General features: G+C 44.9%; 1 protein-coding gene across 2 annotated transcripts; it reads right to left on the reverse strand.

Moving 5' to 3' along the window:
- Positions 1-297: 297 nt before the first annotated feature.
- KCTD13 (potassium channel tetramerization domain containing 13) lies at positions 298-10738 on the reverse strand. 2 transcript variants are annotated; one of them, XM_066627791.1, is made up of 7 exons: positions 10674-10738; positions 9234-9501; positions 5587-5756; positions 5351-5440; positions 4624-4676; positions 4242-4437; positions 298-2186 (listed from the first exon to the last, which is right to left on the reverse strand). In XM_066627791.1, exons 2-7 carry the CDS (start codon positions 9493-9495, stop codon positions 1944-1946), a joined length of 1014 nt encoding a protein of 337 aa, XP_066483888.1. In that variant the 5' UTR covers positions 9496-9501; positions 10674-10738; the 3' UTR covers positions 298-1943. The 2 variants fall into 2 exon arrangements, with proteins under 2 accessions (XP_066483888.1, XP_066483885.1); XM_066627788.1 differs by lacking the exon at positions 10674-10738 and adding an exon at positions 10520-10564.
- Between the last annotated feature and the right edge of the window lie 4558 nt (positions 10739-15296).

The raw sequence follows: 15296 nt of genomic DNA on the forward strand, positions 1-15296 counted from the left end.
CAAGGTAATGGAAACAAAATGAACAGGGCAATTGAAAACTGTTGTGGGTAGGATTTGGCCCATGCACTACCAGCTGCCATCCACAGTCACATGCTTCTAACATCTGCAGATGGCTAGTATCATATACAAAATTCTAGCCTAGACAGAAGGACTATCAGCCCAATAACACCGTTTGTAATATTCTTTGGATAGGTGCATATTTCCCAGCCCTACATAAAACACTGAAGAATGGCATCCTATATCTGGATCTCTCTTTCAAGTGTAGAAAAACACAGAATATCATTCTTTAAAGCAGGAACCTTTATTACAATAATTTAATAGAAAAACACAAATTTTAAAATAAATTATACAAATACAAAAAATTACAATTAATGCAAGAAGATTACCTCCTCCAGGGAGGGGAGGATGTACCGGGGGGGGGGGGGAAGAGAACAGCACCTTCCCTCCAGAAATAACCTTCACCAGTCTGCATTTTATGACATGTAATGGTTCACACCACTCTCTTTACTCTCCCTCACTCAACATTAGAACAATCCCTTCTATGTTGGACTGTACCCTTTGTGTTTTCTTGCTAAAAACATCCCATTCCCTATGGAAAACAGAGGGAATTAAAGCATTCTGAAGAAGGGAGAAAGCAAAGTGTTCCATGTCTGTTGCAAGATTGGAGAAATATGGAGATCAGAACAAGTCTATGTTGCATCTCGTACTGAACTATGGGAAGAAATGCTTTAATCGTGTTTTCTTGGTGTGTAGGACAACTCATCCGAGCTTGCAGCACCCTATCTATTTTGAAGCCGTACCTTAGAATGGGAAACACTGGGAAGGGAGAATACATGGGGAGATAAGGTCCAGGTCACACACTATTTAAGGAGGTAATGTCAAACCATGTATTGACCCAGAGGGGAAAGAAACAAAAAACAAATGCAGCAGCTATTTGAGAACTTCTGCTCTTTCCTCTATACTATTCTCTAGCAAGATAAGAACATTTCCATGGAAATTAGCTCCATGGAAGATTCTGGTTACCCCTATTCTAATGGGAAAGGCTGCAGAGTTTTGTTTTACATGAAAATAATCTTTCTGGATTACCTTCAAATTGACTTTAACCTCCTTTGCCCTTGTGGCGTAATGCTTTACCATCTCAGTTATTCCAAACCCATTCTAAGCAAAAGTTAAAATGGTACATAGTCACAGTTTTACTGAAAACAGTTTTAGTACACAAGCAAAACCAGATAAATTAAAACTGGATGTCCAGAAACATCTGGCAATGAGAAACAAAGGGGCAAGAGAAAAATAAAAATGTATCAAGGGTAAAGATCAAACAGATCTTTATTTTCTTGCATTCTGATACTCCCCTAAACTAGGAAGCACCTTGCCCTTGGACAAGAGATCAATACTGATGTTTCAACAGGAAAGTCACCAAAGGTCCAATATCAAGCTGAGTCAGAATGTAAGCTCCTTTGGTTGACACACATTAACCACATCCAGGCATTTTTGTATTAATGCTGTTTCATGAATCTAAATTTAGAGAAGTATCCAAGAATCAGGTAGTCTTAAGTCCAAAAAATTGCCTGGATCAAAGAGACTGCAAATAAATGACTGTTATCCAGTTTAGGTGGCTTCATGAAGACTATGAAACAAGTAGAGAACCAGAGAAGGAAAAAGTGGAAGGTCAGGTAGTTAGGCTTAAGACTCAAATAGTAAGGAAAAGCAACAATTGGAAAAGAGCATGCGAGTAAAATCTAGGATGGATCAAGGTGTCAATTATCACTATAAGGTAGATTATAAAGGAACAGCAATAGGGTAGAAAAGGCCAAAAAAGGAAGAGGTATGGGTTGGAAAGGGTGCAGACACCCTTGAGAAGACCTTGGAGTGAAAAGGAGGAAGCAAGTCCCCCTTTGGCACTGAATGGGCGGAGTAATGAGGATACTGAAAGTGAGGCAGGATCAGTCTTTGAAAACAGCCTGGTGGCCATGGGGGCGTTCGTCATGCATGATGTGTCTGCGGACATGAATGCGCCGGACACGGTGCTCCCGCCCATCTTCATCATCACCTGTTCGGAGGGGGCCCCCACCTCCACCTGCCACTCCACCTGTTGCCTCCAGAAGAGCCTTGTCTGGCACACGTGGCGTCTCATAGATCAGGATGTTCAGGGTCTCCTCAAAGATTCGTGCCTCTGGGAACTCCACCTGAGCACATGGGAAAACAAGGTCACACTGGGCAATACCGATCCATCAGTCAAAAGAATGCCAGTGTAGCGCATGTTTCCACTTCTGCATGGAACCCCAAGTTAAAATCCTCACTCAGAGTCACTGGACAAGTTTGAGCTTTACAATCTCTCAGCTTAAACAACCACATAAGATTACTCTGAAACTAAAATTCAATTGCTGCTGCCCATTAGAGAAAGAGCAAGATAAAAGTATAACAAAGCGAGAAGCTGGGTTAGCTAGGTGGAAAAATGGATTGGACTCGGATGGTTTGGGCTTAATTTCCATCTTATCCACAGTGTCACTAGGCAGCTTTAAGTCCCTCCCAGGCTTGATTTCCCCATCTATGGAATGGAAATAGATTGTTTGCTGCAATAGTGAACAAGGACTTCTCTATTTTGAGCCTTATAAACAGGAATACGGTTTATTTATATTTTCACTTAAATTTAGACCCAGCCTGCACTACTCAGTTCAAGGTGGTTTACAATCAGAGCAAAACAATAGAGAGCTGGTTATTTGTACTTCTGCCCCATATACCAGAGTAAATCACTACCAAGATAATGAACAGGTGATATCTAGCACCAAAGCAATTGGCAAAAATGCATGAGAGGAAATGGTGGTTGCTCTGAGGCAAGTATTTTGTACAAGGTGGCAAGGTTGTGATAAAGCCACAATCTAAATAAGCTAGCAGCACTATCACAGCAGATAGTTCTCTCACTAATATGTAGGGTAAAAATTAATACTATAAACTGCTTAGGTCACTTCCTAATAGGGAAAGAAAAGGCAGACTTAATTTGTATTTAGTCAAATATTAAAAATTATAGCTTAAAAACAGATATCAAAACCAGCAGCAGTAGCCTTCAACCAATGTCTGGGTAAACAAATCTCATGTCAAAAAGCCATCTGTGTAGGTGTCAGTTATACTGAAACAGGAAGGACATTCCACAAGCAGGAGACCACCAGCAAGAAGCTCATTCCTCATTGCAGCCTAATCTCAGCAGGGGAAGGAAACTGGAGAAGGATCTCACCACTCAATCTCAAAATGTGGCAGGTTCATATAGACGTAAGTAGTCACTGAAGTACTTTCATTCCAAGTCATTTACAGACAGATACCAGCACCCTGAATTGCACTCAGACATGTGCAAAAGGCCAGAGGGAACTGTTTAACAAGGTTAGATGTGGTCCATATAACCTGTGTTAAGTCCGAAGTCAAGCTGCTTTATTCTTAAAAATTTGAAGTTTCCAGTCTTCAAGGCATTGGAAGAGTCAAACATAAATTACAAGGACCTGGATAACCACGGTCAGGTTGCCTTGGTCCAGGATACATACAGTTAGTATAAAAGCCTAAGATGATTAAAAGCCACCTACTTCCTCCATTTTGAAATCCAGGGTAAGGCTCAATCTAACAGCACTTCTGAACTGCAAACCGGATCCTTAACAACTATAATCTCATCCAGAACTGGCTGAACTCCAGTGCCGCAGTCAGTCAGTTGTTGGGCTGCCCACCAACAGAATATCTGTCTTGCCCAGCTTAAACGTTATTAGTTTCACTGAGCCCATTATGGACTTCAGGCACCCAGTCAGTACTTCTGTTGTTTTGCCGGACTCATTAGATGGTGACATAGAGCTGAACGTCATTAGCATACTGATGACACCCAACTCCATGTCTCCATATGAGTGGTGTTAGTAAACATGAGCACCACTATCAGACTTGCATACTGCAAAGAGCCAAGACAGAAATTGGACTGCACTAATGGTAGGGATGGGAAGCAGCCTCACAAAATACCAAATGTTTATGCTAACTAAACTGTACGATAACTAAAGCTAATTTTTAAAATGGCGAGCAATAGCAGATGTGGATGTTTCCTTCTGCAAAGTGTGTGGCACATACTAAGCAACTCTGAAAGGTGCTTGTAGTTATGTGTTACAGTTCCATGAAAGCTGCTGGTTACTAACATCAAAGGCAAGATTGTGCTCTTGAGGTACCAAGCACAAGATGCTCCACGTCTGGAGAGCAGAAGGAGGCTGATGAGTTACCTTAGTCTGCTTCTTCTCAGTGGCATATACAATGGAGGTACAGCACACTTCAGCTATTTTGCGACCCTGCCCATAAAACGACCAGCAGCAGATCTCATCCCCGAGAACATCTTTAATGAAGAGCACTCGTCCATTGAACCGGAGAGCCAGTTTGTCAAACAGTTCAATATTCTTCAGCAAGTTGTCATCTGAGTGACTAAGGGTGGGGTGGGAAGGAAGATGGGAGGGCAAGAAGAGAAGAGAAAAGGGATATGGAATCTCAAAAATACATCTCCATGAGCAAGAGGTGGCAGCATCTGCTGTTGGCAAGCATGGGAATTGTGGGACGGCAGAAAAAATGCCAAGCCACACTCCTTTGCAAAAGTAGGATGAAGCACCTTACCTGGTATATGAATATTTGTTGTTACTTCTGTTGTGCAGCAATTTCACTACAGGCTAAAGGAGAGAAAACATGGGTACAGTAAGTGTACCACAGAAACATTCCAAAACGCAAAGACAACTAGATTTGTTCCCCATACTACTGCTGTCCTTTTTACCTGCACAAGACAAGTTGGCCGTCACCTGCAACTTCCAGCCTCTGCTGAGCTGCAGTGATCTCATGAATGTTCAAACAGTAACATTCTAACTGCCGTGGTCTACAACTTAGACCCATTTTGTTCCTTGTGAAGTAGTCCCTGGTCATAGAATGTACAAAAATCAGTACAGCTGTTCCAAGAGAAGCAGCAGATTAAATGAGCTGAAAAAAAACCCTATGCAAGGATAGAGGCATAGAGGACTATGTGCCGTTGATGGGAAGGGAGGGTGATAACCCACGTGCTATGATCAGCAGTAAATCACTGACACAAGTTCCTGGTTTTATTTTTTGCCAAAATCAGAATGTTTATGCCTCAAATAGATCATGAGACTACTGCTACAACTCGGATCTTGCCCTCTAGGAGCTACGCTTTTACTAATGATGGAAGCATGGAAGCCTTCTGTGCCGCCTATTCACACAAGTTCATGGACATGAAAGAGGACACTAGCCAAGTCACCTATGTATGCATTCACAATGGCCTGATCCACACAATCTCCCAAGGGCTGAGCCTCATGAAACTTCAGAATCTCTTTACCTTGGAACAGCTTGAAATGATTTGTTGCTCTTCCTTGGGAGATGTCACCATGGGGATGTGGCAGAGGGGGTCATAGGCTTCGCTCTTTTGCTAAACAAGAGAGAAAGAGTGTTGCACACTACAGCCCTTTTAGATGCTTCAGAACTTGTCATACTTCAGTTCCTCTGAGCAGCATGCATTGGGCTCAGAGAAGTCTCTGCATTCCTCCTGATTCGTTAAGCAGGGACTCAGTTCACCTGTAATGCAAGCTGGCAGTCCTCAGCTAAGCCTTGGATCAAGTAATACCGTGCCTCAGACAGCACTTCCTCCAGTTCCCGCTGGGACTCAGGAAGAGACACTGAGCCATCTCGCAAGTAGTTCAAAATGGTTCCAAAATGGCGCCCACTCCGGTCAATCAAGATCCAACCTGAAAAGTGAGAACTAATTTTTAGTCCTTCCACAAAAGACCTCCTTTTTACAAAGTGACAGCATGACAAAAAGGCAGGACTTGTTTAGCTTATGTCAGAGGTCTCCAAACTTTTTGGCCAGAGGGGCGCATCAAATACCTGGCGCAGTGCTGAGGGCCGGAAAAAAATTTAAATATAAAATTTAAATTAAGAGATGGAACTTAGATGAATGAATAAATGAATGAGTGGGCTCATTCACTCAGCCTCTCAGGCCCTCAGAACACCCTCCAGATGCAATCAGAGTACAGCTCTGGTCATGTTCAGTCAAGTGGGCCAGAGGCTTTCAGGGGACAAGAGGCTGACTGTGGGCTGGATAGAGGCTCACTGCAGGCCGCATCTGGCCCCTGGGCCAGGGTTTGGAGACCCCTGGCTTATGTTATCAAGAATGACTTACTGAGGGAAGAATGGTAAAGATGAGATCAAAACAAAGAACAGGGCATACAAATGTATTTTATAGCATTGTGTTAGCTTATAAGCTATCTGGGGGGAAATTATTGAAGGGTGAAGTATCAATTTTTAAAATAAATGATAATTTCAAGATGTGATCTGAAAAGGTTCTCAAATTCAAAATGTTGGCAGATTTCTAGAACATTCAAGCTAAGGTGAGTGAGTGTCTCTCCCTCCCTACTATAAATCAAAGGATGTTTCAGTTTATTATTATTTTTATTTACTGTACTTTGTTTCCCACTCTTCAGTGCATTAGTACTTCCTGGACAGCTCACAAGACTAAGATAAAAACCAGCTAGAAACACCACAGTAAAAGCAGAAGAAACAAAACCAATTTGACAGTGGTTTTAAGAGATGGAGAGAATAAAAGTATTTGCCTGGCACTGGAATGACAGCTATTTAAGCGGCCTGCAAGTCTCCATGGTGAGAGCATCCCAAGGACAAGGCATCACAGCTAAGGCACTCTCCTCAGCAGCCACTTGCTTCTGCATAGGACATGAAAGACCCAGAAGAGAGACTCCAACACACCTCTCAGTGTACATGCAGGCTGACATAGCTGTAGGTGATCCCTGAGGTGTCCTAATCCCAAGCTGTGATTTAAAAGTTAAGTATCACAACTTTGAATCGTGCTCAGAAGTTAACCAGGAGCCAGTTGGCTTGTTTTAAAGCCTAGTGAGATGAGGCCCCAATGCTACATTAGTAGCCTAGGAGTTGTATTTTGAACTAACTGTGGCTTCCAATAGTCTTCCAAGGCTGCAACTGAGTATATATGAGGAGAGTGCTTCACTGCATGGGCTTCCTTGAAATAGAGCAAACTGGAATACTGTCAGAATGCTGCAGAGCAGACAATGCTTTCCCCAATTTTTAGTTTTGGGAGAAAAAATATATATAGGGTACAGTGATCTTTCTTCATCTTTTCTGGCTGACATGATTAAATTGTAAATTCTTTGGGCCAGGGACCAGTGTCATTATTGTTGATACTGTTCTGAAAAGCAGAAGGCACTCTGATGGCACATGATAACACCACCACAATGCCCTTGGGATTACACAGGCTATATGTTGAAGTAACATGGGTCAGAGAAATACTGAGCAGCAGCTGACGGGAAAGAGGAGGAGGACCCACCCTGACTTGCAAACACATCATTGTTGGCAACCTTCAGTCTCAGAAGACCACGGCATCACGCTCTGGACTGTGGTTCTGGCACAGCGTCTAGTGTTGCTGAAAAGGCCGATTCGGGAGTGACAATCCCTTCCGCACTGGGAGCAAGTGTAGTGTGTCCCTGGTCTGTCTCCCTGGCTATGGGCCTTCCTTCTTTGCCTCTTTGCCTCAGACTGTTGACCAAGTGTCTCTTCAAACTGGGAAAGGCCATGCTGCACAGCCTGCCTCCAAGCGGGCCGCTCAGAGGCCAGGGTTTCCCACCTGTTGAGGTCCACTCCTAAGGCCTTCAGATCCCTCTTGCAGATGTCCTTGTATCGCAGCTGTGGTCTACCTGTAGGGCGCTTTCCTTGCACAAGTTCTCCATAGAGGAGATCCTTTGGGATCCGGCCATCATCCATTCTCACAACATGACCAAGCCAACGCAGGCGTCTCTGTTTCAGCAGTGCATACATGCTAGGGATTCCAGCTCGTTCCAGGACTGTGTTGTCCTGGAACACATGTGTCCTGGAACACATATGTGTTGCGACATGTGTGTCGCAAACACATAATCACTAACATAAAGGTCAGTCTGGCTCCAGCTACTGGCTAGGATCAGAGCAAGAATTGCTTAAAACTCACAGTCAGTCACTATTTGGGCCAGTACTGAAATGGCACTCATTCTTTTGCAACCATTTATAGACTATTTTGGGAAAATAATCTGTTGGTTTCTCCCAACTCATTTTCACCCTGCTTTATCTCCATTGTGGGGTTCTCCCAAAACAGCTGATCAGATTGCAGAAAAATATCATACAAATCTACAAAGAGAATACCACCCATTCAATATTTCAAGAGTGATCATGTTCAAAGCCCTCCTAAAACTATCAAGAGCCAGTCATCTATTCTTTTTCTATTTGAACCAATGTCTAGTTTAGGCAGTTTCCCTTGGGAGGAGAGTCCATAGCTGAGGCATTACAACTAAGATGGCATTACAACCCTACACCATAAATCTTATTTCTCAAATGAAATCTAGAATAGGATGCCCCGAAAAATCTTAATTAAAATTTTATATATATTTTAATGCTTTTAATTCTTACGTCATTCAGAGTCTTGGGGTTACAGCAGAATACAAATCTAAACTGAACAGTCCTTTAACAATAGCCTCCTTAATGAGAGAGAGAGGGTAGCTGGCTAACAATCCATCAATCCTTCTCTCTCCAGTAGACCCCTCCCTTCACCCTGAGCATGTGAAAGAAAGATGATCACTTTGTACTGGTGAAGGGAGGGGCTGAGTGAAGCTTTCTAAGCTCTTGGAGGACTGGTTGATGGATTGTCTTAATGACTCTTATCTTAGAGTCAAAAGGTCATGGGAGCAAAGAAACTTTTTAAAATTGATTTGCTATAGTTTTTTGCCATCCACTGAGTGCTTGGAACGTAACCTACGCGAATAATTAGTCTCAACCTGTACTACCATTTGCATGAACCACAATGGCAGCTATCCACTGAAGTAGGCAATTCACCCCATAACTAGATTTAGTTGCACCCTTCCTTCCCAAACCATGCCTCCTTTGAAGGGCCAGGCAGCTGCACAGCCACATCCTATCCAGTGGTGCACTACTTCCCCAGCCATCACCACTTCCAGCAGGGTCAGACAAGGCGGTGCTGCATGATCACTACAGCAGTGGGACCAAGGACCACATGCCATAGTAGTGGTACCAATATTGGTGCTTTTCAACCAGTGTTATAACATCCTGGAAAGTAGATACAATTCACAACACAATCTCCATCATGCTGAAACTAGAGTTCCTGACTACATGGGCAGGGCAGACATACAACAGGAAACATGGGCAAGTACCTTCACTATCTGTAAGCACCTCCATCCGGCCGCTGAACATAGCCTTGAGCATGGTGTCCTGTTTGGTGAGGGTTTGCACTGTGGTATAATGCAGGGACCCTCCCACATTCAGCTTCACATACTTGCTGCTGGGGTTCAGGGGCTTGAGATCAAAGGTCACGCCGGCTACCCCTCCTCCACCATCTCTACATTGCTGGATTGGGACAAGTGGAGCACAGTTCTCAGGAAGTGGGACCAGGTTTGCTGTGGCCTCTGCTGACATCACCACCTGTAAAAAAAAAAGAGCAATTGCATAGGGAGACCTTGAACACCAGGTTTTCCATAAGCGGACTAGATGAAATACATTTCCTGGAGCAGCCTGTCTCAAAGATAGGAATGTCCATAAATCTACGTTTTCCACAGATAAAAACAATCCTTCAAAACCTTAAAGGCAATTATATTCACAATCAGTGATTCATCCTTTCCATAATTAGCATCTGATCTCATCCCAGTTTTACCTACTAAAAGCCACCTGGGCAGAACCTGGGTCACTCCCATGTTCTACGCAGCACCTAGCACTTAAGCAGTAGTTAACAGGATCTTTTGCACTATGACAAAAACCTGGGCTTGTGTGCATTAATGTGCCCGCAGGCCTTTGCCTAGCAAACCTCTGCCACAGGATATTACTTCCTGCTGCCCCCCCAGAGCCGTTCACTTGTGCTTACCAGCCTGAGTTGCTGCTGATCCTCTTCCCACCCACTTTCAACCCCCAGCCTCCTATCTTAAGCTCCCCCTTTTAAGACCAGATGCTCTTGGAGCTTCCTCATCCCTTACCAATCTTTGACAATCCTTTCCTTTGAGCCTCACTTCTTTCCCCACCAGAGCATCACTTACCTTGACCCCCACCAACTATTCAATGACCCCCCACAACATGACCTCCCCCTCCACTCACCCTCCATAACATGAACTCCCTCTCCACTGACCCCTCACAACATGACATCCACCCCTTCACTGACCCCCCACAACATACCACCTCCTCTTCACTGACCCCCCACAACATGACCACCCCCCTCCACTGACACCCCCAACCTCCCACTGATGTCCCCACACCATCACCTCCCCCTCTTCACTGACACCCCCACAACATGCCCACCCCCTCTTCACTGAAATCCCCCAACATCACCTCCCCCTCTCGACTGACCCCCCCACAACATCACCTCTCCACCTCCACTGACACCCCCCCAGACTTCCCCCCTTCATTCATAACTTCCTCTGACCCTTGCCCACCCACCACCAGGTACACTCACCTCCCCAAGGGAGATAGGTTGGGTTCACCACAGACCCCCCCCCCGCCCCGACTGGTCCCAGGCCCCAGCGACCAGCCCAGAGGCGCCTCAACCCCAGAGAAAGAAGACTACGAGCAGCCACTGCGCATGCACCTCAGACCTTCCTTTGACGTACCTCGGCCGGCACTGTGTGCTTAGCATCTACATCCGGGTACCCACCCGTTTGAGGAAGACAGGACTTTTTCCTATGCAGGGGCGGGCGGGACGTTGCGCCTGCGCAGAAGGCGTCACCGCTCCTGCGGTGAGGAGCGCATAGAGGGCGACAAGTGAAGGGTTCCAAAGGCGCGCGTGCGCACAGACCGAGCGCAGACCCGTTAGAACGCGCATGCGCCTTAGCGCGCAGGAAGCGTTTAGGGAGGCGAAGAATATAAAAGCTTGGTCTACCCCTTTGCCCATGCGCCAAGATTTGAAAAATGCCCCTTGGAACTCTGGCGCTAGAGTACCCTCAGCTCAGAGGCTCCACTCAGGGCTGGCCCCTCCATGAGACCAGCTGAGGCAGTTGCCTAAGGCAGCAGAGTGGCAGGGGGCTCTTTTATTGGGAAGACCCCTCCCTCAATGAGGCTGTGCTGGACCTCTTGTGGAGTGTCCATTAAGGGGGCTTTATTTGCATTTAATGACAATTTCAATAGAAAATGGAGCTTGAGTGAATAAGAACTTTAGTGGGAGGGGGAATCAAAGTCTACTTCAATGCTGGGACGGGAGGCAGGTGAGGCAGAGCCTCCCGGCCTGAGTCCTTCAAAAAGTGCTGCCGCCGTGTGAGGCGTGCATGCACTCACAACCCACGCGCTCAGCGCGTGGGTTGTGAGTGCATGCGCGCCTTGCACGGTGGCGGCACTGTTACAGGGTGTGCCCAGATGTTGCAAGGTTCAAAAGCAAGCTCAGTAGGCAAGAGTGGTGATCAGTTCCAAGCCTTTATTCCATATTCCCACAGCCTTTATTCCATATTCCCGCATCTCAAGGGATTCCTTTCCAAGCATTGAGAGTGAGTGTGAGAGTCAGAATGGGAGATGTGAAGTGAAAGTGGAATGAAGTGAAGTGAGGTAAAGTGTTTTCCCAGTCTGCATCCCTCTCTTTTATTACAATTTCGAGTTTCCTCTTGAGACACGTACATTTCTCATTGGCTCAGGATTGGTGAGCCTCAAATCACCAGTTGTTCAAATTACATTCAACATATACAATTTGCAGATTTTGAGCAGTCAGTAGGTGGTACTGTAACATCCCTTTTGCTCAAAACTGACCTTATCTCTGGACCATCTTGATAACTTTCTTTTTCCCACTTTATGTAGCCAAAGTACCCTTGAAATGCAACTTACTTGCCATTGGTTTGCAGGCTCAGCTAAAAAAGTTGCTGCCTTATGCTTTTTCTCTGGGAACCTGACCTTTGAACTGTGTTTCTTCTTTACTAAACCCTTTTAATGAAGTTAGACCACTAAAACTCACTTAAGATAAGTTTATATGTTAATTACACTTGTTTAGGCACCAAACTGGGTTTAAAATATTGAAAAGGAAAAATCAATAACTAAGCTGCCTAGTGTTCTTCTAATATAGCTATGCGATTTGCTATGAATACTAGCCATACTACTTGTCTCAGCATTTGTACCTTTTGCTCTTCAAAAAAGCCTTCAGACCAAAAATTTCAAACTGCAAACATTTTTTTCCTCTTCTTCGAAAACAAAGGCCTGTTGTTCTAATGTATCCTTATCAGAATACTGTGTGACATACGGCCATGATTTAGCTTGCTTACGATTTGAAAATTTTCAGACCAGAGACAAAAATGATTTTTCTTAGCATACTCTGAAGCTGAACTATCTGGTTCAAAACTGCGAACCCTTTGCTCTGCAGACGAAGGCCTTTTGTCTTTGTTCAAATGTATCAACCTTGTTCTATTGTGCAGAGAAGATTGATATGCCACCAAGATCCAGGAAAATGGTTTGACTTTTAAAACAATTTTTTTCTTTACTCTAACTTACATACAGACCAACCAGAAAGATGCTGTTTACGTTTCAGGTGAGCATTCCTGTTGAACCATAGCATAACATACCTGACAGGCCTTCCATCAGTGCTTTTCGAAGGACTCTGGCTGGGAGGCTCTGCCTCACCTGCCTACCACCCACTGCCCATCCCCGCTTCAATGCAATGCTCCTGTCCTTGAGTGATGCTTTTTGATGGCCATCGCAGTGGTTCCTTCGTTCCCTTATTATCAAATAACTGGAGGCAGAAGGAAAACCACCAAGAGAAGTGTCAGTTCGTTGCTTGGTATAGACCAGGGCTGGTAGAACCCCAGCCCAAGTGGCAGCTCCAGGGTTTGTAGAATCCTTCTGTGCAGTGAATGGAACTTTTCGTTCTACTCCCGCCCAGCTCGTTCTTCTGCAAGATCTAGGCACCCAGACACTTTGGGCAGTCATATCTGCCTGGATATCCTGTTGTACAGCCTTCTGGGACACTGGGCAACAGACATGATGTCCCAGGGTGTTCTGCTGCCCAGGTCTACCAGGTGGATGAGGCACGCAGGAGTGGAACAAAAAGCTGGTGTCTGGACAGGGATCTCATTTTCCAAATGCAGTGGTCACGGCCTTAAGCCATTTCTGCCTAGGCACAGGTATACACATTTGATCCCTGTTGTGTATATGCAATGTCAGGCAGAAATGGCTTAATAGGTAATGGCTCAAAACAGCATGTCTAAATGGGGTTCTGGGGAGAGCTACTTATAGGGATACCAGTGTCAAAGCTTTCCCTTGTTGAGACATCCTACCATCCTAATGGTTTCCTGATGTCCCTTCTCCATTTTTGGTAGTTCTATAGACATCCTGGATGATCACTAGAATGGGACAAATGACCTGGCCAGTGGGTGTGATTATTCCTAAGCAATCTCTCCCTCCCTCTAACTAGAGCCCATGCTCCTTGGTTTACCAGTGAGCTTCAGGCAATAAGGCAACTAAGGAGATGGCTGGAGCGGCACCCAAGCTCATGCCAAACTTCGACAAACATGGGCTAGAACTCCTTTTAGAACCCACTCCATGATAGTAATGGTTGTGAAGAAAAATGGACTTTTCAGCTGCCACAGCAAGAGTCATCCAGTAGACAAAGCTATTCCATGTGATGAAGGGCATTACATCGTGACACATGACAGTGGGAAAGCACTGATGGTGGCCTAGTGTAAGCAATTTGCTGGACATTTTGTTGATTAAATTGCTTACATCCATTCCAACTTGGACACTTCTTTGAATTTAAAAGTGGACATGCCTCTGCCATCTGCTTGCCCTTGTGTAGATTCATTTTCAGTTCATTGCTTCATTGAAAGGCAAGATCCAAAGCATGACTGGCAGGAATGAAGGGAAATGCCTTTTTGGTGGAGACATCTAAATAATTAAACTTCCTTCCTCAGGAAATACAGATGGCTCCTTCTGGCAACTCTTAAACACAATAAAGTTCTTTTTTTTCCTTTCTAAGCTAGTTGAAATAAAATCTAACTTTCATATTTTAGATATAATGCACTTCTACAGCTCTGCCTAAATACTGCTTTATGATGTTAGCTGAATTGTCCAATTTTAAATACAGGCATTCCCCTGTATCCACAGGGTCTCCCTAGCATATATGGAAACCGCAGACATGGGGACCTCCCCACACCCATTAACGATACTTAAATGCTTACCAAGCAAAAATGTTCTTGCTTTACAGGGTCACTACAAGCATACTGCAGCGAGTCATGGACTCTTTGCTCACAACAGGAGAGGAAACTGAGCGCTTTCCACATGCGCTGCCTCCGACGCATCCTCGGCATCACCCGGCAGGACAAAGTTCCAAACAACACAGTCCTGGAACGTGCTGGAATTCCTAGCATGTATGCACTGCTGAAACAGAGACGCCTGAAACAGAGACGCCTACAAGGACATCTGCAAGAGGGATCTGAAGGACTTAGGAGTGGACCTCAACAGGTGGGAAACCCTGGCCTCTGAGCGGCCCGCTTGGAAGCAGGCTGTGCAGCATGGCCTTTCCCAGTTTGAAGAGACACTTGGCCAACAGTCTGAAGCAAAGAAGGAAGGCCCATAGCCAGGGAGGCAGACCAGGGACAGACTGCACTTGCTCTCAGTGTGGAAGGGATTGTCACTCCCGAATCGGCCTTTTCAGCCACACTAGACACTGTTCCAGAACCACCATTCAGAGTGCGATACCATAATCTTTCGAGACTAAAGGTTGCCAACAACATGACATGACAAGCATACAAGCTTATAGTAACACGCAGGCTGCTTCATGAAAGCCTGAATGCTTGAAAAGACCAGATAAATGTGAAAAGGAAGTAGTTCACCATGGATACTGGATTCATGGATACAGGGGGCCTGTCTGTATTTCTAAGCCATCTTGGTGGCCTCTGCAGGGAATAGAAGGGCAGCACAGAGATTTTTTTAAAAATACAGATATAGTCGGAATTCCTGACAGTTCACTCAGCAGGTGGGTAGATAAATTGAGATGCCACCTTCCCAGCTCTGTCCCACTCTGCACTCCTTCTCTTTTTCCTTCACCTCACTCCTTTCTTCCTTCATCCCTTGCTTGTCTTTTTCCTTACTGGCTATGTGAGATTTCTTTGTGGTCACAGGAGCTGGACTATAAGGTGGAATAAGGTTCACAACAACAAGGTTGCGAGGTTTTTTGTGATGCAACAGTAAAAATAATTGTTCCAGTCATATCAGAATTCTCCATTTTCCTTTTATATATTGAATTAGTTTTAAAAAGACTATAA

This window comes from Tiliqua scincoides, chromosome 5, assembly GCF_035046505.1.
Source record: "Tiliqua scincoides isolate rTilSci1 chromosome 5, rTilSci1.hap2, whole genome shotgun sequence".
Taxonomy (NCBI): Eukaryota; Metazoa; Chordata; class Lepidosauria; order Squamata; family Scincidae; genus Tiliqua; species Tiliqua scincoides.